The sequence below is a fragment of the Marmota monax genome, unplaced genomic scaffold (genome assembly GCF_021218885.2).
Source record: "Marmota monax isolate L192 unplaced genomic scaffold, Marmota_monax_Labrador192_F-V1.1 WCK01_AAM20220418_F8-fsc00007, whole genome shotgun sequence".
Lineage (NCBI taxonomy): Eukaryota > Metazoa > Chordata > Mammalia > Rodentia > Sciuridae > Marmota > Marmota monax.
In genome coordinates this window covers 32,304,473-32,328,747 of record NW_026692781.1, presented here as the reverse complement: position 1 = coordinate 32,328,747, position 24,275 = coordinate 32,304,473, and the positions used below count along the sequence as shown (strand labels likewise).

General features: G+C 37.0%; 1 protein-coding gene across 9 annotated transcripts; it reads left to right on the top strand.

Annotated features, from left to right (window-relative positions):
• Nucleotides 1–797: 797 nt before the first annotated feature.
• On the top strand, nt 798–19,018 carry Kctd18 (potassium channel tetramerization domain containing 18). 9 transcript variants are annotated; one of them, XM_046447536.2, is made up of 8 exons: nt 821–924; nt 1,517–1,748; nt 3,331–3,558; nt 5,807–6,018; nt 8,435–8,628; nt 9,651–9,745; nt 14,760–14,862; nt 17,233–19,018. In XM_046447536.2, the coding sequence occupies exons 3-8, from the start codon at nt 3,402–3,404 to the stop codon at nt 17,741–17,743; spliced, it is 1,272 nt and encodes a 423-aa protein (XP_046303492.1). In that variant the 5' UTR covers nt 821–924; nt 1,517–1,748; nt 3,331–3,401; the 3' UTR covers nt 17,744–19,018. The 9 variants fall into 9 exon arrangements, with proteins under 9 accessions (XP_046303493.1, XP_046303492.1, XP_046303496.1 ...); XM_046447540.2 differs by lacking the exon at nt 821–924 and adding an exon at nt 2,755–2,836 and having other exon boundaries at nt 980–1,677; XM_046447538.2 differs by lacking the exon at nt 821–924 and adding an exon at nt 2,755–2,836 and having other exon boundaries at nt 980–1,748.
• The last annotated feature ends 5,257 nt before the right edge of the window (nt 19,019–24,275 follow it).

Here is a 24,275-nt window from a genome sequence, read left to right as displayed (position 1 = left end):
TGTCTATGTCTACTTTCACACTATATCAACAGAGTTCATCAATCCTGTATGATCCACGAAGCCTAAAATATTTACAGAAAAACTGTTCTGATCATTGTACTAGATTTAAGCTGCATGAGTTTGCCACATGATCTTGTTCAGTTCTTCACTCCAGGTGTCTGGTTCATAGCTAGTGCTCAGTAATTGCAAATTGAGCAAACCCTTTCCAGTGTCCCCAAGACTGTTAATAGCTGATGATGTAGGGGTAGGCAGGTTTACCTCTCTTTGGCTTCTTCCCTTCAAAAACCCAGACAAATGAATTAGGAACTTATTATTCTGGACTCCGGAGAAGTGCTTTGAAAACAGGACTGTATTTTATTAGTCTTAAAATGTCCAGCACAGTCCCTTGTACAAGATAGGGTGAAACCAGAAACCGAAAAAATTCTTTTGGGTTGACTATTAAGGAGAAATTAAGCATTTCAGCAAAGGACTTCTTAGCACAGTGTCAGTTGTATAAAAGTGTTCAGTTAATGTTTGCTCCTGTCTCAATTTTCTTGCTGTAAACAGGAATAAAGTCATCTTTTACAGGGTTGTCAGAGATAAACAGGAATCCTTTGCGTGAAAAAGACATGTAAATCGCAAACGCTACCCAAACAGACTTATCCACAATAAATTAATAAATCTTGGCATGGGGCAACTTGCCCCAGTCGAGGAAGAAGTCCCAACTGGAGTGTGCCGACGGGGCGGGGCCGGGGGCGGGGTGGGCAGATCGGGGGCGGGGCCTTTTGTCTTCCTTTCCTCCTGCCGTAGCAGCCCGACCGGCCGCACGGGGGCGCCGCTGGGGCATCTCTGTTCCAAGAGTTGCCCAGCAGCGGAGAAGGCGCTCACTTCCGCGTCGGGCCCGGCGGCGTAAGGCTGCCGCGCCGAGGGCCCGGCCGGTCGCAGGTCAGTCGGGAGGCCGCCGCCGCGCCCCGCCCGTGCGGAGGAGCCGGGCGCCGGGTGGGCAGCGGGCCGCGGGCCCGGGAGGAGGCGGGGCGCCCCCAGGAGGCCCGGGCCGTGCTGATGATACCGGCGCCCCGGGCTGCAGGCTTGGGCTTCTGACCAATTCGGGGTCCTTGGGCCTTTGGAGACCCTCGCGGGGCTTTCTGGTTTTCCACCCCTTCCTTTTCGTCCCTCTCCGAGGAAGAGTGAGCCCTTTGAGCAGTGTTTGTGAAAGTGTGGTCCTAGGGCGGATCCCGAGCCCTTCTCAAACTGAACCAGATTCTGCTGTGGACTGGGAGTCTGCATTTTCAGCCAGCGTCCTTATGGTTTTGATGCAGGTGGTCTCAGAACCTCACATCGGGACACAGCCCCTTTGAGCCATGCCCTTCTCACACAGAAGGAAGCCTAAATGGGTGCATCTGAAGATGGGGTTTGGGGAATGCCGCCACAGATCTAGTCTTGAATTGATGATGGTCCTCAGCCTTAGGAGAGATCACCTGGAGGTGGGGGAGGAGCTCTTAGACCCCGGATTCAGGGTGCTGCTGCCTTCCTGTAGCTATCAGGTCTTCAGATGCACTGCTGCTTCGTGAGTGAAGGGTCCTGGATCAGGAGCCATAAGGGTGGAGCAGTCCTGAAGGAGGCCGCTTCGGGGTGCAGCTGGAAGAACTTGGGATGGATCCTGCTACCCTGGATTGCAACTGGTTCCATCACTTATGAGTAGGTCCCAATGTGGACCCTGCACACATCACTCTTATTTTTTTATCCAAGTATTCTCATCTGTCAATAGGGTCAGTAATTCCTATCCTATAAGGCTTTTCTGTGAATTGTAGTGGCTGGCACATGCATTCAGTAAATGGGAATTAATAAGGGTGACACCAGCCTTGCTTTCCTCAAGCTTACAAATAAGAAAAAAGTAGCGGTTAAATAAGTGGATAGAAATGTGGGCAAAAGTACATTTGAATAACTGCAAGGATTCTAACTTGGGGTGGGTACTTGGGAAGTTCATGCAAGAAATCTGTCAATGCCATGAAGAATAGATAGGATTCCAGGGAGCTGGTAACAAGGGTAGCGGGAACCAGTGCCACCCCATGACTCAGAAGCCATTTTCTCATGAATCTTTGGAGTGCTGCTCCCAGGACTTCTGGACAGCAAGAAGTCACATCCATAATGGTTTTGTAAGACTGATCCTTTATCCCATAATAGTTTCTGTCTATTGACCATGATCCACATATGTGGTCTTCTCCATTGTATTGGCAACTGCCTAAATAGGATTATCTACAAAAGGATTTGAGTTGATCACATAGTAATAATGGATTGACCTGATGTAGTTGCGCCTTTGGCAGCCATTTTAAACTTGCTATGAAGATTCTTTTAAACTTGGTACTGAAGATTCTCATTATTAAGAGCATCTTTCCTAGCACAGTGTCATTTCAGGTTCTGTAAAAACACTACAGACACCTATGGTTAACAATCTAAAATGGCTTTAGCCATTTTAGAGTGAAGAAACTGGATACCTTAGAGGTGTCAATTATAGTTCTAGACTACTCTGGCTACAGAATTCTGATCTCAATTGATAAGTGATATAACTTAAGAATTAGAATTATTTGTTAATAACTTCTGCTTTTTTGTTTCCTTTAATCTTCAAGGTCAGTATCAAGTCAGTAAATACCTTATGGTAAAATTTATTTCATTATGCATATTTGTCATTTATTGCATACTTACTCTGAACTAGAGACTATTCCAAATACTTTTTATATATTCTGTTATTTATTCCTCTGTTAATCTTTAATGTAGGCACCATTGCTGCCTCCATTTTATGGACGAGGAAACAAGAAAAGGAAGATAAATAATTTGTCCAAGGTCCCAGAACTAAATGGTAAAAGCCTAGCAGCTCAATTCCATGCTATACACAAATGTCCTCTGCAGTCCAGGTAGCTTCTTCAGTTAAAAAGACATGTCAATGCCAAATAACATAAGTGTGCCTCACCTTTGCTTTGTATGTGGACATATGTTTAGTTCTCTAAAGTCATCTCAGCAGCTGTGATTTAGTTGGTGATAGTTTATAATCTGTTACAAATTCTCAGGCCAGTTTTCCGACTTCTCAGCATATCTTAAACTTCTTTTTTTTTTAAATATTTATTTATTTATTTAATATGGTGCTGAGAATCAAACCCAGTGCCTCCATGTGCTAGGCAAGCACTCTACACTGGACCTCAACCTCAGCCCCAAACTTCTTTCGTATTCTATAAAATATTTTAATTCAACATTGCCAGTTCTAAGGAAGTGATTTAAAATCATATTCAAGTATATTTAATTTATCATTAATTTATTGTTGAAAATGTCAGTGATGATTGTCCTTTGTTTTTACAGAGGAGGTCCTGGACTGCCATTATTTTGAAGTTTGAAAGTGTGAGGCAAACCTTTAGGTGTCCAAGGGAGCAATGGCAGACCACAAGACAGAAGAGGTGCTCGATATTCTTCGGCTGAATGTGGGTGGCTGTATTTACACAGCCCGGCGAGAGTCTTTGTGCCGTTTTAAGGATTCTATGCTGGCATCTATGTTCAGTGGTCGTTTTCCTCTAAAAACAGATGAATCAGGTAAATTTCTAAAGTCTGGAAGCATGATCATGAATATTCATTAGAATGGGAATCTATTTTAAATTCCCTCTGATTTTCCTAATTACATTGGAATGTATTAGTCTACTAATTATTGAGATCATTAGGGCTGTATGGAGATTCATTAAGTACATAGAAATTAAATACGAGTTTCTAAAATCTGTGATGCTATTGCTAAAAGTTAACAAAGAAGTGAACGCATGAAGGCCAACCAGGACGTTATTATGGGGATTAATAGTATTTTGAAAGTTATTACTGTCATGGGACCTTATGGGTGAAGGTGTTGAGACTGGTTAAATATATTAGCTTCTCTATGTGTTCTTCAAGTTAGAAAATGTGTCTCGCTCTGAAAAGTAGCTGCCCTCATAGCCTACAAAGCAGATGTTGAAAAATTAGAGTTGCCCTTGCCACTTGGCCTTGCTGTATTGTGTGGTGTGGTCTGACATGCGTAGTTGAGGAAATGGCAGTGTAGTGATACCTTTGGTCTCCAAAGTTGATGTTTTAGAAGAAACTATAAAATATAATAATATGGTCTGGGTCTGTTCTCTTTTCTTCAAGTACTGTGAGGGTCATTGAACCTACTACTGGTTTATCTTTATCACCCCAAGAGTGGCTTTTGCACTATTTGTGAGTCCCAGAACCCACTCTAGTTCTGTATTAGAGAACTGGGATTGAGAAGTCCTGAGCACACAATACCATTCTTTTATTAATAACTCAAGGTCTTGGGAAGTTGCTTTGTCAACTACATGCAGTTGAAAGAATGGAAAATCACTGGTGTCTGGTACCCACAGCCTGATATCCCTGGTGCAGAATGTTTATGGTAACCAGGGATTGAGCTCTATTCTCTGCCCCAATTTTTACCTCCTTAATCCTTTGCTCAACGAATCAAGGGAGAAAAGAAAATACGAAGTATGTGATGAAGAAGCTTTTTCTTTTTTTTTTTCTGATTTTACTAAATTGTCTAAGAAAATTCTTACCATAAAGTGGTACCAACATGGCATTCCTTCTTTTTTAAAGTGTTGGTTTTCACACTCTTAAGGGACTAACCTAAAAATCTCAAACATAGGGCATACTTGGTGCTAGGAACTTCAGGCTTATAGTGTCACTGATATTTCAACGCTGAACATAGTGGCAAGCACCCAAGTGTCCTCTTTAGCATGGGGCAGCTCCAACTCTATACACCTGTCCTGGGACCTTATGGGTGAAGGTATTGAGACTGGTTAAATATAAGCTTCTCTATGTGTTCTTCAAGTTAGAAAATGTGTTTCTCTGTGGAAAGTAGCTGCCCTCATAGCCTACAAGTCTTTTTAAAGATGTTGAAGTTAGGGGTAAGCTTCCTTTTTACTATCAGTCTGAAGTCCCCTTGGTTTTTGCAGTGACCATAGTAGGAATGTGGTTATTGCATCAAAATTCCAAGTCTATCTTGGAATATATTTTTCTCTATGGTGGGTAAGAATACAAAGTATACCACTAACCCACATAATCTTTTTTTAAATTTAATTTAATTTTTTAAAAATTTATTATTTATTTATTTAATTAATTTTTGAGGTACCAGGGATTGAACTCAGGGGCATTCAACTACTGAGCCATATCCCTAACCCTATTTTGTATTTTATTTAGAGACAGGGTCTTATTGAGTTGCTCAATGCCTCACTTCTGCTGAGGATGGCTTTGAATTCTTGATTCTCCTGTCTCAGCCTCCTGAGCTGCTGGGATTATAGGCATGTGCCCGGCCCACATAATCTTTTTGTGCATATTAGAAAAGTGTGGCCTTTTATCCAAGAGGGTACAACTCCATGGCAGAGTGCACTTGGCTGGAAGAGCAAAGTGTGAGCTTGATTTTAGCCTTGCTCATCCCCTTGGTCTGGCCTACAGGTACACAGTTCACCCACACAACCAAACATGACAACCCTGGAGATAGATACTTGCTTTCAGATTTATGTGCAGTGTTTTAGAGATGCAGATGATTTCCCCAAACAACCACTCAAATTCAATTATGTACTATCATCTATTTGTAAGCTGAGGGTAGCTAGTATATCATATTTACTGTTCCAGGTGAAACATCAAAAGTCTAACTTAGTTTTGATTAGCTAAACCTATCTCAATAATAAATGTTAACTTTTTTTGTGAGAAAGAAATATTTACAATTGTAGAGGTCATCGGACTTGTTGAAGTTTTATTGGTCATCATATGAATCTATGCAACCATTTTTGAACTGAATGTTTTCTAGGGGCTTGTGTTATTGATCGTGATGGACATCTATTTAAATACCTTTTGGATTATCTTCATGGAGAAGTTCAGATTCCCACAGATGAGCACACTCGTGTTGCCCTACAGGAAGAGGCTGATTACTTTGGCATACCTTACCCATACAGCCTGTCTGACCACTTGGCCAATGAAATGGAGACATATTCTTTAAGGTCAAATATAGAACTTAAAAAGGTCTTGGCATTTTCTTAAGTTTTAAAATATGTAATTTATTTATTATGCACAAAGCAATATGGATTATCTTATATCACCTGTGTTGTCACATAATGAAACATGAGATAGTTCTTATGCTTTTTGAAGACACGATTCTTAATTACTCCTACTCAGTTTTTAAGGCCACAGTTCAGTTCTAGGAAAGTGTATTACTTTGCCACTCAAGGATTAATTGAATTTATATTTCTCTTTTTGATGACTTTTTTAATAGAACCATTCTGCTACTAAAGCTCTTTTAAATTAAGAGAAATATTATGATACTTCTTAGAGCATACTAGTATTATTTAGTTTACTAAAATGGTTATTTTAAAAGAGTAGTCATACTAAATAATAATTTTTTTACCTGATTTAGTGTTTTCAGTGAGTTAAAACATTAATTTAATTCAAATTGAGATCAGTAAATCTTTTTAAAGATGTTTCTGTTTTAAATCACATCTTTTTTTTTTTGTTTGTTTGTTTTTTTGTTTTTGGATACCAGGGGTTGAACTCAGAGGCACTCAACCACTGAGCCACATCCCCAGCCCAGTTTTGTATTTTATTAGAGATAGAGTCTCACTGAGTTGCTTAGTGCCTTGCAGTTGCTGAGACTGGCATTGAACTGATGATCCTCCTGTTTCAGCCTCCAGAGCTGTTGAGATTACAGACATGCATCACTGCACCCAGCCACATCTTTTTTTTTTTTAACATTTTTTTTAAAATTTTTAAAATTACTTATACATGATAGCAGAATGCATTTCATTTCATTATACACAAATGGAGCACAACTTTTCATTTCTCAGGTTGTACACCACGTGGAGTTGCATCTTAAGATCTTTACATGAGTTGATAAGTTTCATTATCTCTGTCTTATGACAAGTATTATATTTGATATTAATTAGTACCTAAGAAAACTGTTTTCCCTGGGTAATGGTTAATAGTGAAAAGTGATCTCAACTGGTTTGTTTCTTTGATTTGGATGTCAGTGTCTAGGAAGTAAGCTGATAGATGGTTGATCATTACGAGTGCAGCTCAGAGAGAAAGTTGATTTGGTTCCCGATTCCCTTCAGGAATTTGCATAGATGTATGTGTTTTGCTACTGAAGTTATTTATAAATTTAACTGACAAATAATAGTCTTTTAGTGCTGTTTGACGTATTTACAGAATGGGGCTAAAAAAAGCCTGGCTGGAGGGTTGGTGAAAGTTAATGTTCATCTTTTGAATTTCAACTCTATTTTTTTTTTATTCCTAGTTTGTATTTAATGAAGGCAAAGCATATCCACATTTATTTAATCAGTTAACACACATATGTTTTAACAGTTTGTGACATATATGGCACTGTACAGGGACTGTGTTGGATACTCAGAAATACAATGTACAGTTTTTGCCTTTGAACAATTTATAGTGTAGTTAGAAATTCTTATTGATATGCAAGGACAGTTTAAGACCAATACAGGAGCAATATTAAATGAAAGGGCAAGACACAAGAGGTACTTAGTTTCACTACTTAGTATTAATATTGGGCATGTCCTTTGTGTCAGCCACTATTCCAGACACTTGAGGATATATTAGTGAACAAAACAACAAAGGTGCCTCTCCTTAAGGTGTGTAGATTAGTAATATCATTTCTCCCAGGGAAGGCCCTTTGCTACTCCACTGGGTGAAACCCCATGCTCCCTTCCTTGCAGTGCCTTTATTCTCATCAGGTGGTACTTGTTACATGGTATGCTGATGACTTAGTTAATGTCTGTCTTTTGCATTAGCTGTAAACTCTTGGAGGGTAGGTCTCTTCACCATAATAACTCCAGGACCTTAATGCTCAACACATAGTAGGTATTTAATATTCAAGCAAATGAATGGTTAGATAAATGCCAAATGAGTTCAAACAGTATTTTTTGAGTTCACATATATCTATCTTTCAGTGTAAAAGAACAAGTTAATCTGGTTAGTCCATGATTGGAATTTGGAATTAAAAATAAGGACCAACCATGGGCTAGTCAGTGGAAGGTGAATGGAAGATTGAATCAAATGGGGAATATTTGTGAAAATATTCTAAAGGAAAAAGAAGAGATCTAACTTTTACTTATTTTAGGAAGACTATAAAATTAAAAGATTATAAAATTGGTCGGCTGGAAGAGGAGATAAAATAGAATTTCCATATGGAAAAGGATTGTCTAAATGAAAAAAGTGCATTGGGTTTTTGGGTGGTATTTTTTGTGACCCTTCCACCCATAATTTCATTACATACATGTTTAAAGACTAGGCTGAAATTTATAATCTTTTTTATTTCTCTTCTGATCAGTTTAGATTGTAGCTTTGCATGAAAATAATAGAGCAAATTCATTTTTCACTTTACTCTATTAAATTCAAGTTTTATATATATATATATATTTTGCTTTAGGCTTTAACAGACTTCTGTGATTCATATGGCTTAGTTTGCAATAAGCCAACAGTTTGGGTTCTCCACTATCTTAACACATCTGGTGCAAGCTGTGAGAGCAGAATTATTGGTGTATATGCCACAAAAACTGATGGAACTGATGCTATTGATAAGCAGCTTGGAGGAAGAATTCATAGCAAAAGCATTTTTAAAAGGTATGTCCAAATTTAAAAGTAAAAGGAACAAAATAGAGTGTTGATGCTTTCTAAGAGGTGAAATATTGTGCTTGACTAGAAAAGACCATAAGCACATCTCAGTGAATGTGGTGAGCCCCATAGCTGTGGAGATAGGTTTACATCAGGAAGAGAGTATGACTAACACCATTTTACATGTATACAAATTACAGGCCATCTGTGTGGTCAGGACAGTGGTTCTCAACAAGGAGTAAGCATTAGAATCCTTTGAGAGGCTTAAAAAAAAAAAAAAAAAGCAAAGCCACACGCCCAGCGTCTTTCCTGAACACTAGGAAGAAGCACTGACTAGAAGTCAGCAGGCCCAGTGAGTGGCCCAGGGCTGCCTGTGCCTCATGTCTTCTGAAAAATGAAGGCCTTCCTTGGTCTCTTCCAGCTTTTGAATTCTATGACTTAAATACATTAAAGTTGTCCCTTTAATGTAGTTCGTGTAATTTTATGATACTGGTCAATTCAGCTAGCAAACTTTTATTTATTTATTTAAATTCTCTGGGAGATTGGATTGGGTCACATATTAGTGACTAATGCTTGACCATATATATAGGCTTGGTTTTCTTTCAGATGATTATAGAGGTCATCAGTTTCTGAATTCTTTATGGGCAAGGATGCTTCTATATGAGGTATATACAAGTGCATGGCATGATGATAGGAAAGTTACTAGAGTTGGCTGATTTTTTAAAAAAAAATTGATTTTAAAATGTACTGACTTATCAATATGGTTTATATTATGAAATTAACAGATACTTTACTGTGGTTAAAAAAAAGATCAAATGTATGTGCTGTTGTGTGTGTGTGTATACTTGCATACACATATGTGTTTATATTAATTTATAGTTTATGTGTAGGTGTAAGGGTCACAGAACAACCACTGAATGTCTATGTTATTTTTTCCTTAGTCACCAAGCACTTACTGAGTCTCCATTAGCCGCATATATGTATACAGATTCATATGTTGGTATTTCCATTATTTTTTGTAATATTTCTAGAGAGGCGGGAAATAATGTTCAGTACATTTGGAGTTATTATTCAGTAGCTGAGTTGAAGAAAATGATGGATGCCTTCGATGCTTGGGAAGGAAAAGGTACAATGCAATTCTTTTCACATACTTTTCCTTAATAAGACAAAGTAAACATAAATGTTGCATTTCTTTTTTGAGAAAATATATTTTTGAGTGTGTCAAGCTATTTGTCATCTTGTGGTGACATAGATATAGTTTCCTTATAAATCTTTAAACTCCATGAATTGCGAGATACTATTAATAATTTATAATTTACTAGCCTCAAATATGTTTTTATTAGTTGTGCTTAATTAGTTCAATTAAGTAAGAGCTTATTTAGACCTACTGTGTACCTAGCATTGTCCTAAGAAGTAAACCTCTAAATTAAGCATAAAATGAGTAAGAAAATAGAGAAAAAATGAAAATCATGAAGGAGGTATCTAAAGCGCTCTTAGAAAACAAGATAATTTTTAAATACACACTTTGAAAACTGGAAATTTTAAGTCAAGCTACCTGGAGAGAGCTGACAATACACTGTTTTAATTAGTTTGCATGTATAGCTCTTAGTACTAAAGCAACCTATATACTGCTTACTATTTCCGGTTGTATATAGATGAGGAAACAGTCTCAGAAAGACCATGCCACTAGCTTAGGAATTACAGAGAGTTAACTGTTCTATGCTTAAGTATTTTTTCTTAAATAATAAGTATATATCGAATGTTCATTAGGTACAAAGCACTCTAAGTGCTAAAATTGGTTCCATTGATGAATAAGACACATCACAATCCTCAAATGACTTTGAAAACTGGTAGAGCCAGATTGCCAATCACATAAGAATGAATGAAAGGCAGAGGCTATTTATTTATGTATTTGCAGTACTGGGAATTAAATCTAGGGCCTTGTCATGCTATGTAAGTGCTCTACCATTGAGCTATATCCCTAGCCCACAAGGAAGAGGCTTTTAATTGATTAATTTATTAATTAGTTAATTTAATGGTAGAATACATTTTGACATATTGTACACAAGTGGAGCACAACTTCTCATTCCTCTTTCTGTACATGGTGCAGAGTCACTCCAATAGTGTAATAAAACATGTATATAGGGTAGAAGAGACTTTTATTAAAAACTCTATATCTGCCAGTCCACCATTTGGCCAGTGCTGGCACCAGCTTTTCTTCCTTTCTTCAACTTTAGCCCCCTTACCTTCCTCCTTTTCCTTTCCCATCTTACCCCTCAAGCATGCAGGGTGATATATAATAATGAAAAAAGAGCTATTCTCTTTAAGCTTATTATTTGAGATTTAATTTACTTTGAGACACTTATGCTCAAGTTGAGGAACAAACCCCCTGTTGTTCTCTCTGTCTTCTTTTGTGCCTCTGGCCTGGCAGGATGCCCAAGAGACTTCTGGGGGGCCCTGGCCTGTCTTCTTTCTCCACTGACTTTAGGAAGCTGAAGTGGAAAACTGGAATCACTAACTTTTACAAAACATGTGAATGATTTTATTTTTTAAAAATAGCATGTCATAGAACATCATTGTTATTTAACAAAGTTCTGGAAGGCCTGGAGAAATATGTTTATCATTGGTGTTTACTCTTAACCTTTGCTTCATTCCTGTGCCAGGTGACAGAAGTAAGAGAGAAAAAACTGTAGAACAGAAAAAACAAAATCATTGCTATTTGTGGACAATATATATTTTTAGAAAACTTGGAAGAATCAGTTAAAAGTATTTAAGTAGACTAAGATAGCTGGATACAACATAGATTTACAGTGATTGACAGCTTACCTGTAATCAATTAGAAATGATTGTGGGGAAATTTCATTCACAATAGTAATAAGCAAAACATAAAATAACTTGACTCTCCCTTGAGACTATCTAAGATATGCTTGAGTCTTTTTATGAAGAAAACTGATGAAATGTATTTATCTACCTGTTCCATCAATCCATTCATTCATCCATCTATTAAAAAAAAAGAGAGAGAATGGTAAGACTTACCATGATTCTGAATGGAAAATCTGAATATTATAAAGATATCAGTTTTTCTCATATTAGAGTTTTAACATGATTTATGCCAAAATATCAATGGAACTCTTTGGAAATCTTGAGAGAATGATTCTAAAATTCCTCTGAAAGAATAAATAGGTAAAGTAGCCAAGAAAATTTTGGGAAGTAGAATTAGGGGCCTGATAGTAAAACATGCTGATAGTAAAACATGCTACAATAACTCTCTGATAATAAAAAAAAAATGTGTTTCTTGTGTGTGAATAGAGTACAGATCAAGAGTAAACACTGGTAAAATTTTAATAAAAATACTGTCTGTAATACCAATGGGAAAAAATATAGGTTATTTAATAAATAATTGAGAAATATGCTTGAGAGGAAAAATAAAACTTTAACCTCACATCATTTATCAAAATAATTCCAAGTGGATTTATGAATGAAAAAAAAACTTACTTTAAATTAAAAGAAATTTAAATAGTTGGCTTTTTTTTTTTTTTTTTTTTTTTTTTTTTTTGCAGTGCTGGGGATTGAACCCAGGGCCCTGTGCATGCAAGCCAAGCACTCTACCAACTGAGCTACATCCCCAGCCCCAAATAGTTGGCTTTTTAAGTAGAGAAATTATAAGCACAAAATAAATCATAAAGACCAAATTGATAAATTTGTCTACACACATTTTGGGTGTATCTGCAGAATGGAATAAGGTATTAAATTTATTTGGGAATAAATTATTTATATATTATATATATACTCATGTTTAGGAGTTTGTATATATAACCCAAAGTTGTTTGGAATATAATCAAGCTATTAAATTTAGTTTGAACAACTTTTGACATAAATTAGCACTCATCATTGAAAGCTCATGAAAGAGAATACAAAAAGAAAAAGGAAATGGAGGGAGATCTCATGGAGAGCGATGCTATATTCAGCACCACGGGGCACATCTTGGTGGGAGAGTAGGAGGAATGGCAGCAGGCCACCATGAGGGTCTGGGGTTTATAGGGCCTTAGGAGAGCCAGCTCATGGGAGGAGTTAGCTACTTTTGGAGGGCCCTTTTGGCTGGCAGGTCCAGGTCAAGGGAGGAGTTTTGGTGGTGGGATCATTTAGGGCAGGGTGGTAGGGGAACAGTAAGGGAAGTTCCTTAGGGCCTGTTTTCCATGTCCTTAAATCATAAAATGCAGGAAATGATCAAAAACAGGAAACAAAATGAAACATAAAGTACTTTCAGCTATGAATATATCATATGACTAGAAAAGATTGGAATGAAATATATCAATATGTCCTCAGCTATGATTTCTACTTTTTGGATTAGGACTGATTTTGAGTTTCTTTTCTATATTTTGCAGGTTTTATATAATGAGTGTAAATTATTTTATAGACAGGTAAAAAATGAAAGTTAAACAAATTGCACTCCATAGATCTATACAATGAAATACTACTTAGCAAAAAACAATAATACATCAACATGGATGAATTTTAAAGCAGCATACCAAAGAAGCTAAACACAAAAGGCTACATATTATATGATCCCATTTTTATGTCATTCTGAAAAAAGGTGAAACTAGAGAAGGAGGGGAGGATGTTGTTAATTCAGAACATTTTGGGCTGATAGAAATGTTCTATATCCTGATTGTGACCTTGAGTACATAGCTGTACACATTTGTCAAAACTCATTAAAGTATGTACCTAAAAAGGGTAAATCTTATTTTATGTAAATTATCTTAGACCTGACTTAAAAAATAAGGCAAACTTAATGGACCTTTAGTAATGAGTTTGTAACATGTAGGTTTTTGGAATGTGATAAAACAGTTCCAGAAAGTTGTACTTAAAATGAGGTTAATAGGGTTCTTTGAGTCTTGAACATGTCTATGTAATATTTTATAGGCTATATTTGTTAAGTTGGTTATTGTTACTAGAACTTTAATGATGAAAAGAAGACACAAAGAATATTATTGGGACTTATAGAGTTATTTTTTTAATGCCAAGCAATTTTTGTTCAACATAATTCTTTTCATTTGTCTATATATAATTTTTTGTTTTTTTAAATTGATGTAACATTCATATAATGTAGAATTAACTAGTTTAAACTATACATATCATGCCATTTACTACATTCACAATGTTGGGAAACCATTACCTGTCTAGAGCCCCAGTACCCATTAAGCAATTACTCCCCCCCATTCAGTTTTCCCCTGTAGCCCTTGTAGCCACTAGTCGATTGTCTGTCTCAATGAGTTTAGCCTATCTGCATACTCCATGTAAATGGAATTGTACAAGATGTGATCTTTTATATCTGGCATCTTTTATTACCATAATGTTTTTGAGGTTCATAAGAATGTAGTTTTAAGTTTCAATCAAAAGTGTGTCATATTTAAAAATTAAAGTTAATTTGGCTGTTTTCTTGGCTTAACATGTTAACTCAGATTATTCTGGCTTTAATAGGGTGGTGATGTTTCCTATTTACATAGTATCTGCTATTTAAGGAGTGGTTCTCTAAGTTTACCTGATTTGATGGTCAGAGCAGCATAGTGATGCAAACAGAGCAAGTGGTATAATCACTGTCCAGTATTATAATCTTACCAACATGACACTGATAGTAAAGGCACCAACAATTTTGAGTGTTTAAACTGTTCACATTTATTCACTTACTTAATTATCACAACAATCCTGTGAGGTGCAGACTATTATTATCGTTCTCTTTTTATAGAGAAAAATCAAAGTTTAGGCCCAGAAAAGTAACTTTCCTAAGGCAACACTGGTGAGTGACTGAGTGGGATACAGACTCAGGCTGTCTTGGCCAGAGTGTGTGCCTGTAACCAGCATGCGCTCAGCCCTTTGAGCATGCATGGTAGCCTGAGTTGCCTCGGTAATCTAAGTGGCAAAGTCCAGGTTAGTAGCAGCTCTTCTAGATCCAGGCCATGCACTGTACCACTCTGCTGTCCTCGTGCTTTAAGTGAGCATTTCCTGTTGATGTTGTACATGCCTCCCTTCATCAAGTGGGGAGGCATGAATCTCAAACTCTTCCTGGTGAATCTTACTGACACAGTGTTTCTCAACGGTGTGGACAGTGGGTCTCCTAATTAGGTCTTTTTATCTTCAAGGTGTTAGCTACTGGCGGGTGCCTCATGAACTCATAGAATGCTGGACACTGGAGGAGCGGCCTTTACTTGGAAGTCTGCGGCATATGACTCCAATTCGAAAGAGGTTATTTGTTATTTTTGAAAAATATGTGTCTGTTACTTTTATTTCCCATATGAAGGGGGAAATGAATAATAGTTCTTGACCATGAACTTATTAGTCACCTCAGTGAATATTCTTTTGTCTTATCATAATATAGATCTTGAGAAGTGTAGAATTACAAAAACTATGTAAAAACTGGGAATATTTAATTTTCTAAAACTGAATGTATAGTATATTCTCTTTGGAGAATGTGGTTTTAAGTGGATATAGTAGCAGTGCTGTGGTAGGTGTTTTTCCTCCCAGAGAAGACAAATCCTATGCTTTATTGGCAATTGTCAAAAAAATCTATTTAGACTTAATACTTGAAATTTCCTATGCCTTATTCTGAATTTCTTTTTCTTTCTTATTGCCACAAATAGCATTTTTATTAATGGTATTTTCTTGTGTTCCATGACATTATTAGCATTAAATTCACTTCACATCTGCATCTTTCTGTTTTAAATACATTTAAAATCATACTTCAATTTTAGTGTCTGGATTTTAGGCAGGGCCTTCAGATACTGTGGCATCACTGTCACCTGATCTGGAGTTTGCTTTCTAACCACATGGAATTTCAGACTACTTTCTTACTTTTGTTCTCTGGATCTTTTTCAGTAATGAAGAGAAGTTGCAGTTTTTAGTAGTTAATCTTTATCTCTTATCAAAACAGATCTCATCTTTATTTTTAAAGATTTTAATTGTATTATCATTCCTTATTTTGCCTTTTGAATCAATAGTTAGAAAATATTATTTGGGTCTAGCACAGTGGTTCTCAACAAGGGGCAATTTTGTCCCCCAGGGGATATTTGGCACTGTTAAGCTGTCACATTTCCGGTGTGCAGTGCTATTGGCATCTTGTAGGTAAGGTCAGGAATACTGATGAACATCCTACAATCCTCAGGGCAGATCCACCTGATCAAAGAATTATATGACCAAAGTGATAATAGCACAAAAGGTTAAGATACCTTGGTGTAGAGTCTAGTGGAAGATGTAGGCAGAAAACAAGCAGACAGGACTGGTTTATGGAGACTTTCCTCTGTGTTAGTGGCCCTTTCTCTGAGATGTCATGAAGCATCATTTTTGATGCATTAACAAGATAATGATGACTGAGAAGCGCTATGAGGTCCCAAGGAGCAATGTGACTCACCAGAGAAAATCTAATTATGTTCCGTAAAGTTTTAGGGTTTAATATATTATATTGGCATTCTTACTACATACAGAAATTTTCATATAATCATACTATTGTTTGATCCCATTTCCAAGAATGAGAGTTCTCTCCTGTAATTGCCTTTAACAACACATTAAGGCTGTGTGAAAAGAAGTGGACTGGGAAGATTGCTGTTGTCCTTCATGTTTTTTAGGTCATTTTTAGAAATATTCTCCCTTTAGGCTATTTATGATGAATGGTAACCTTAGTTCAGGAATCTTTGAAAGTTTGTCCAGAACATTCCAAATTCAAAAACATTTAACCATACCATGTTTTTGACCATTCTAGCGGTCCCACCCTCAAATGTGTCCCACAACATGCACATTTTACTGCTGTCTTAGGTTTTGTTACAGAATAATTGTGAAATACAGATCTAACACAGTTACATGGATGTTGTTACTATAGACCTTTTCAGAACCTTTAATTTGTCAACTTGGATTTTAAAGCTCTAGTTGGAGAATAAAATATACAATAGCATTTCTCAAATTTATTTAATTGTGAAACCCTCTTTTTTTTTTTTTTTTTTACTTCAGTAAACTTCACACTTCTGGGGAAAACTACTTTGGATATTCTTGATTATCTTCTTACCACATCAGGATTCTTGGGAACAGAGTGATTTGTAGTGTAATTCTTATAAAACACTCCATATTTACCTCTTGGAGTTTATATTATATGTGATTTTTTTTTTTTTTTTTGAAACCAGGGATGCTCAACCACTGAGCCACATCCCAGCCCTTTATACACACACACACACACACACACACACACACACATTTTTTGAGACAGGGTTTTGCTAAATTGCTTAGAGACTTGCTAAATTGCTTACTTGCTAAGTTGCTGAGTCTGGCTTTGAACTTGTGATCCTCCTTCTTCAGCCTCCTGAGCTCCTAGGATTATAGATGTGTCCCACCTTGTCCACCTTATGTGTGACTTGATAAGATATAATTTGTATTCAAGTTGTAAACCTGTTAACTTACATACTGATGTCAGTAGAAGTTGAAAATTAAAATAGGTTGATACTTATGAACCTCCTGACGGTTTAATTTTTGATGAAAACCTTTTTAGTAACCCTAAAAGTACACTTTGTAGAAGGTTTGATTAGTTACTAACCTGTAAATACTGAAAAAGACATGCTTCTATATTTCTAGGCGACTGATAACACTCAATGAAGAGGAAGAAGAAGGTGTGAATTGTAAGGCTGGTCCTAAGCCAGTCAGATTTTTGGGCCCTTCCACAAGCACCCAAATTAAAGTGAAAAACTCCACTTCAGTCAGGGTGTCTCCAGCTAGTGCTATCCAGATCTCCTCTCAGATGCCAGCAAACCAGTCTCAGAGTGGCAGCTTTGGAAAGGCAGCTCAGCGCTCTGTGAACCCTGTGAGCACTGGGGCATCTGGTCACTCTCAAGCTTCACATGGGGCCAGAAGTGCTGAAAATGGAGCCCCACACCCGCCTCCAGCAAAGGTACTGCTCTCAGACAAGAAGTCTACACCCCACCGAGTGATAAAGCTGAAGAGGACTCCATTGTGTGCTGCAGTGCCTTCTCTGCCCATCCCCACAGCAGCAGCGAGGCAGGCCAGCCCCTCCAAACCACTTCCTCCAGAAGCTTCTAGCACTTTGGATGTGGGAACTGAAAATGAGAAAGACCAATCTGATGGATAAAAGTGGTAGATTTGGTACTCCTGTTTGTCTCAGAGCTTTCGACACCTTTGATACCAATAAGTGACACTGTTTCTTGATGCAGTAGAAGGGAAGGCTTCTGTTTATGCTTAGGATTATTATGGGAAAAATGAATTGTGTGAAGTAGGAATGGAGGAGGGGAGACTTTGAATGGTTGGGGTTTTATTTAAATTTACTTCTCATCCATCTTCCCAACTTTTAAAGGATTGTCTATGAGCAGTTTGATTTTCTGTTTTTTTTTAAAATTTTATTTAAATGGTTAATTGGTATTAAGGTGACAGTACAGCACAGTGATCATTAGAGAAGTCTCTTTTGTTGCTGAAACATTGTAGACTCTAGGCACTTTTGTAATGCTCCTTCTTGCAGCCCAGGTCCTGTCTGGTGAGTGGAGAGGGTGGGATCAGCACTTGCCTGCAGTATATTGAAGCCAGTAGAGGTCAGAGAGGAAGAGTAGAACAAGGTGAGCTGCCTGCAGTTGCTCTCAGGCTCAAAACACAATACGAAATGAAATGATGGGGAGAGGAAAAGACAATAATTCGAGATCACACTCTGACTTTCACTTGAGCCATTTTCTTTCCTAAATTGGCTTTTGTTATTCTTTTCCGTTAGCAGATTTATTTATAGACACCACAGAAAGATTTCAGTGATAAGAACTATACAACAAGTCTTTGGAATGAAATGTTAAATTTTTGAATTTGAATAGTGCAGTTTTGAAATTACTTTGAAAAATAGAAGTTAAAAAATTTAACTTTTTAACTAAAGTTAATATTCGTTCTTCAGAACTGACCATTATAGTCATTCTGAATATACAGTGATTTTTTATGCATAACTTGAATTTAATATTTTTAAACAGAATATTTTGATTAATCCTCTATTTTTCATGACTATTCACTTGTGCATTTACTTTACATGTTCTGTTTTGTAACTGAAACACATATTTACTTTCAGTGAGCAGTATGACTTCAGCATTTTCAACAATAAGCTCATAAAGCAGGATACTTTTTACTTAGATGCTTAGCATTGTTCTTGCATTGCCTTGAAAAACGTAAAGTAAACATAGTCAAAACATTATTTTTTACAAAATAAAGAAAAACTTTTCCATAAAAAGCAACATTTTTCTGTGACTGTTCTTAAGTCTTGAATCTTTTTAGAAATTTGAAATTTGTTAGTTAGAATAGGTTTTCTATTTCTGCCTACAAAATTGCTTTCTTGTCCAGATAATGAATGAAATAATTAAAACAATTTTGGATAACTATCCATCTACTAGTACTTTTTTAAATACGTGGTTATTTGGGTAGAAAAGTAATTGAAGATACATAATATTCTTCTGTGGAATATATAAAATATTTAGGTGCCTTAAAAATGCTATTATACAGAATCCAGGTGTTCTGAAAATTAAAGACCCATAGTGAATTTTTGAAACTACCAATCTGTAAATTATTAGTATTTCTTGATTTCAAGTTGATGATTCATATAAGAAAATTATTTTATACATATATGTGCGTGTTTGTGAGTGTGTGTGTGTATGTGTGTAGTGTATTTTATACATAATAAACATTTACTGGAAAGGAAGAGGAAGCATTTTAAAGATTAATCTTGGGTGAGTCAGTCAATAGTCTCCATTTCAGGGGAAATCTACCTGGTGCACTTAGCCTTTGTAAGAATGTATTTGGAATAATTATTGGAAGCTGGTGCAGTTCAGGTAAGGAAGAGACATAAGTATCAGGAGTCAAAGTCAAATTCTAAATGGTCAAGTAACTTGAAATTATTTGGGTATGGTCCCCTGGGATTAGCTTAATTTTATGTAAAAAAAAAAATGTTTTTATTTGTTTTACTTTTACTCTAAAATCCTCATTACCTTAGCAGACCCTAAAAATAAATGGATAAATCATCATAAGACATTGTTTTTTTCTGGACAGAAAGAAGAAAAAAGAAAAGCTTTATAAATAGTGATTTGAGAAGTAGGTTCAGGCAGTTGGATCAGGAGACACATAGAAATTCTCAGTGGTAAGTAGGATATATAAGTGAACTCATATAAAAAAAAAAATTGATTATACCCTTCCAGGTAGTCTTGTTGAAAACTGGTTTTACCTGGTAAAAACAGGTTAGTAGTGTCATTGAGAGCCTAAGGCTGGCAATGGGGACCTACTGAAGGATTTCTTTTGTTTAAATTGCCCTATATTACAATTTACAAAATACTTTCATATATTTTATTTATTGATTTTTTGGTTTCAAAACAACATCATAAAGAAAAAAAGTCTTCCCCAATTCTTAAAGATTAAATCTGTGGAGTTCAGAAAAGTTAAGGCTATCTGATAATGATTACCTATTTTAGCCCCATAATCTGATTTCTGCAGAATGACACAGCATCAGTCTGACTAAAGGAAAAGCTCAAGGGAGGAAGTAATTGTAAAAAAAAAACCTATGAATTTACTTAATATTTAAAGTTTTTGAGCAGGAAAACATTAAAGCAGTGGATCACATTTTCATTCCCTGCTAGACAGACTGTTGCTTCTGTACCTACAGTGCCTGGTGCACAGTAGATTTTCCATAAATTTCTGGGCAGTTTAAGGGCAACACTCGGCATCAAAATTATTCTAAAACATTTATCTAGTAGCAATCTTCAGGGGGTGCAGAAACTGATTTTTGACTTTGCATTTTCTACTGTCAGGAGAATAAAGATCATGCTAATGACCATAATAACTGTTAGGAATGACCAGCAGAGTTACATGACTTGTCAGGTTATTTAAAATAATTCAGAGACATAAGTTACCAGATCCCAGAGTTGCTACTTCCTGACTTGAGAGGAAAGCACCAGCCTGGCCTCCCCTTCTGCTTCAGTGCATCACTTCTGCTGATGCAATTTTTTTCCATTCACAGGTCAAATCTCCCTGCCTCCTTGGCAAGTGCTAACATTGAAAACATTGTCAACCCACTTCTGTCTGTGGTTGAGTGTGGTACAATTATTATCCAATTATACCTTTATTTTTAAAGAAGGAATGAAGTTATAAGCATATTTAGCTTCTCCTGAGAAGTTGTTCATAGGAAACTTTGGATTTATAAAGCATTTTGAATGTGTACAAAGGCCTTCGGTAGTGATTTTTTTTCTGTAAAGGGAATACTACTAGCATTTAAGAATATGAGGTTGCCTTATAAAGGATTGACATATACCTTCACTCACTTTGAGTGGCTTTAATCTACATTTGATCTGATGTTGGCTAGATCCTAAGTGGAAAGTATCAATTTGATGGAATGAAAGGAAAGAGTTTCTACTATTTCAAATGGAAAGTATTTTCCAATGATTTACATATATGTATTCAAAAGTTAACAAGGAACTTTTAAATTATGGAACATACTGTCATTTCCCCATATTTAAAACTCTTCCTAAAACTATCAACAAGTTACTGATTCCCCAGTCAGTGAATAGTGGATGAGTGGTTCTTTGTTGAGAGCTGCAGTTATTATGCAGGATTTCAAGCTAGTAGTGTAGCCAAGAAAAGAAACATCATGAATAGCTAACAACAACAACAAAAAAGTTGGTTTCCAGCTGTTTCTAGAATTGTACATTCACTGAAGTTTGTTGGTGGTGCAGTCACAAAGAGGCCATCTTCACTCATAGTCTTGTCAACCTCATGAGATACACATGGTTTACATTATTACAGAAAAGCTAACTTTTCTTTGTTAGCATGTATATTGCCTCAGACAGCCCATGCACATTTTATAGTTGCTAGCTAGATGGTTTTTGAAGTAGGCTGTGGCTATGACAAATAGAATTTTACAGTATCTGTCAGTATTCTGCCCTACTTGTTTATTTAACAGCTTTGCATTTTAGAATGTTGCTTCTCAAACTTTTTCTTTTCTTCTTTCACTCCAAAGCCCATGTTACTTTAGTAAAATTCTGCTGAGCTCCAGGTATGAATCTAGGGGCCTGAGGTTTAGAAGAGAAATAGGCTTTTAAAAATAAAAAGCATGTCATAGAAATAAAAAGGTAGAACATCTGCTAAAGTTGGGAAAAAGACAACTGTTTCCTTCTGTCCAGATTTCTTAAAAATTTGGACATTTCTGCTTTAATAGCAACTTTTTCAAGAGTTCATTCTCTAATTATCTTCATTCAGAAGACCTGGGAACTTAGTTTGAATGTAAATAGATGGCAAAAGTAGTTTAAGGACATCAGAAATTGTACAGGATGCCAGGTGGGTTAGACAGTCTGGAGCTGGTAACATGGGCCACACTGGTCAAGATCTCATGAAGACAGAGGAATCAAGGCACCACTTACATGTCTACTCTGTCTCTGTTCCCTTTCTCCAAATCCCTTATACCCTCTTATCTTGGGATATTTTGCTAAAACAGGGCAACTGAGAGTAGGTAATTTATAAAGAACAGATTTATTTTTTACAGTTCTGGAGGCTTGGGAAGTCTAAGATTGGTGGGCCCACATCTAGCAAAAACCTTGTTGCATCATCCCATGGGGGAAGGCTGAAAGGCAAGAGAGTACTAAGAGCAAGATTGAACTCGGAGCCTGAAGCCCTTTTATAGACAACATAATTCATTTGTGAGTGGAGAGCCTCACAACCTAAATCTTTCCCATTAGGCCTTGCTTCCCAATGCTGTTATACTGGAGATTAAGTTACTAACATAAACTTTTGGGGGGACACATTCAGACTATAGCACTTCTAGATTATGGTTTCTCCATAGTGGCACTGTTGACATTTTGAATCAGGTAATTTTTAATCAATGGGATCATACTTGGTACTGTAGAGTGTTTAGTATCATCCCTGGTCAATGCCTCTTTACCCCTCCTTACTCCACAATCAAAAATATCTCCAGATTTTCTAAATGTCTCCTAGAGGGGAGAACAATTGCCCCAAGTTGAGAACTACTGCTCTAGTTGGGTGACCAAACCGGAACAAATAATTCCCTCCTCTAAATAGGAATTGTGATGAGTGAGAGAACATTGGAACTGGTAATCACAGGCAGGAGGGGTACCTTGGGAATCAAGAGGGAGGATGATAATAAATGAAGTACAACTCAGGCATGCCTGTGAAAAAAAAATCTATTCTTTGAGCTCATTATATTTCTGGTTTTGATAAGTATTAGAAATATTTTCCTTGCTTTTCTGACCAAGGAGCTATCTAATAAAAGGTAGGATGTACTCTTTTAAGCATTTTTATATGTTAACATTTAATACACTAACCCTATAATGTAGGTGTATCATTAAGATTCCACTTTGCAGAAGGGGAAACTGAAGCACAGAGGTGGTAGGTAAGGTGCCTAGCTACTAGCACAAGGCAAAGCTAGGAGTTTTCAGGCCCCTAAGCACCATGCTAGGCCTGCCCTTGTAGGAACTTGCTACACTCCACCCAAACCTGGGGATGAACACAGTGAGACTTAAAAGTCTTCTGTATACTGTGTAGCTACTTATCATATTTACCAAAAGCTCTTATAGTGCTTTCTAAGAGTATGCTAGTTTTTTCCTCTTTCCTTTTCACTCCTGAATCCAGTCTTCATTGCCCTACTTATGATACTGGAGCAGAACCCTGTGGACACTTCTGTATTACCATCAGGCTGATGTTTGAGGTATGTCATTGAAGGACGCTGCAGGAAGAAAGGGCTTTTCTTCCTAGTTCAGTATGCAACCCTGTTATCTTGCTCCTGCAGTGCTTGGCCTGTGAGGTCCCAATGGCCTTTACCTCCAGCAAGCACTGCCAAACATGGTTTCCAATTCAGGGAATTTCCCCGCTAGCTTCCCAGATAATTCCATAGTACTCCTGCTGGTGGCTTCCTAGAGATTTTAATGGTATCCCAGCTGGATTTCCTGTGTGTTCATGGCATTCCAACTGGTGGATTCCCAGTGAGTAGGCAGCACCTCTGAGGGAAGCTACCTGATGTTCCATAGAGGCTTCCTGCCTGCCAGTCCCATTCTGCAGCACCTCTGTGAGCTGAGGGGCCACAGTCACACTCTCCCTGATAAGTTGCAAATCTCAGCTTTGGGAGGTGGGAGCTGGGAAGAAAAGGCTCTTCCAAAGCTATTCCTTTCTTGGCAGCTTTAGTTATGATTATTCCCCATATTTGTGATTCCTGTGTTCTTTTCCCTTAGTAGCTAATCCTGTTAATAGTCATTTATAGTTCTATCTTCTTCATATAAATTTATAAAGTATCCCCATCGGATTACTCTGGGGTTACTGTCTCCTGCCTGAAACCCATATAAAGTGCCAGATATTTTTCTTTCTTTCTTTCTTTTTTTTTTTTTTTTCTTTGTGTTGCTGGGGATTGAACTCAGGGCCTTGTGCATGCAAGGCAAGCACTCTACCAAGTGAGCTATATCCCCAGCCTAGTGCCAGATATTTTTCTAAGTGCTTTGCAAATATTAACTCATTCAATCCTCATAAAAACTCTGAGGCAGATATGGTCACTAGCCCCATTTACCTATGGAGAAACCAAGGTAGTGAAATGCTTACAAATTTGCCCTAGTTTACACAGTTAGTGGTGATGAAGCCTGGACTTGAACCCAGGC

Coding starts and splice junctions, on each gene's coding strand:
- Kctd18 (XM_046447537.2), top strand. CDS start 3,402: ATGGCAGACCACAAGACAGAAGAGGTGCTCGATATTCTTCGGCTGAAT. Junction 6,019..8,434: donor CAAATATAGAACTTAAAAAG/GTCTTGGCATTT, acceptor ATTTTGCTTTAG/GCTTTAACAGACTTCTGTGA. Junction 8,629..9,650: donor AGCAAAAGCATTTTTAAAAG/GTATGTCCAAAT, acceptor TAATATTTCTAG/AGAGGCGGGAAATAATGTTC.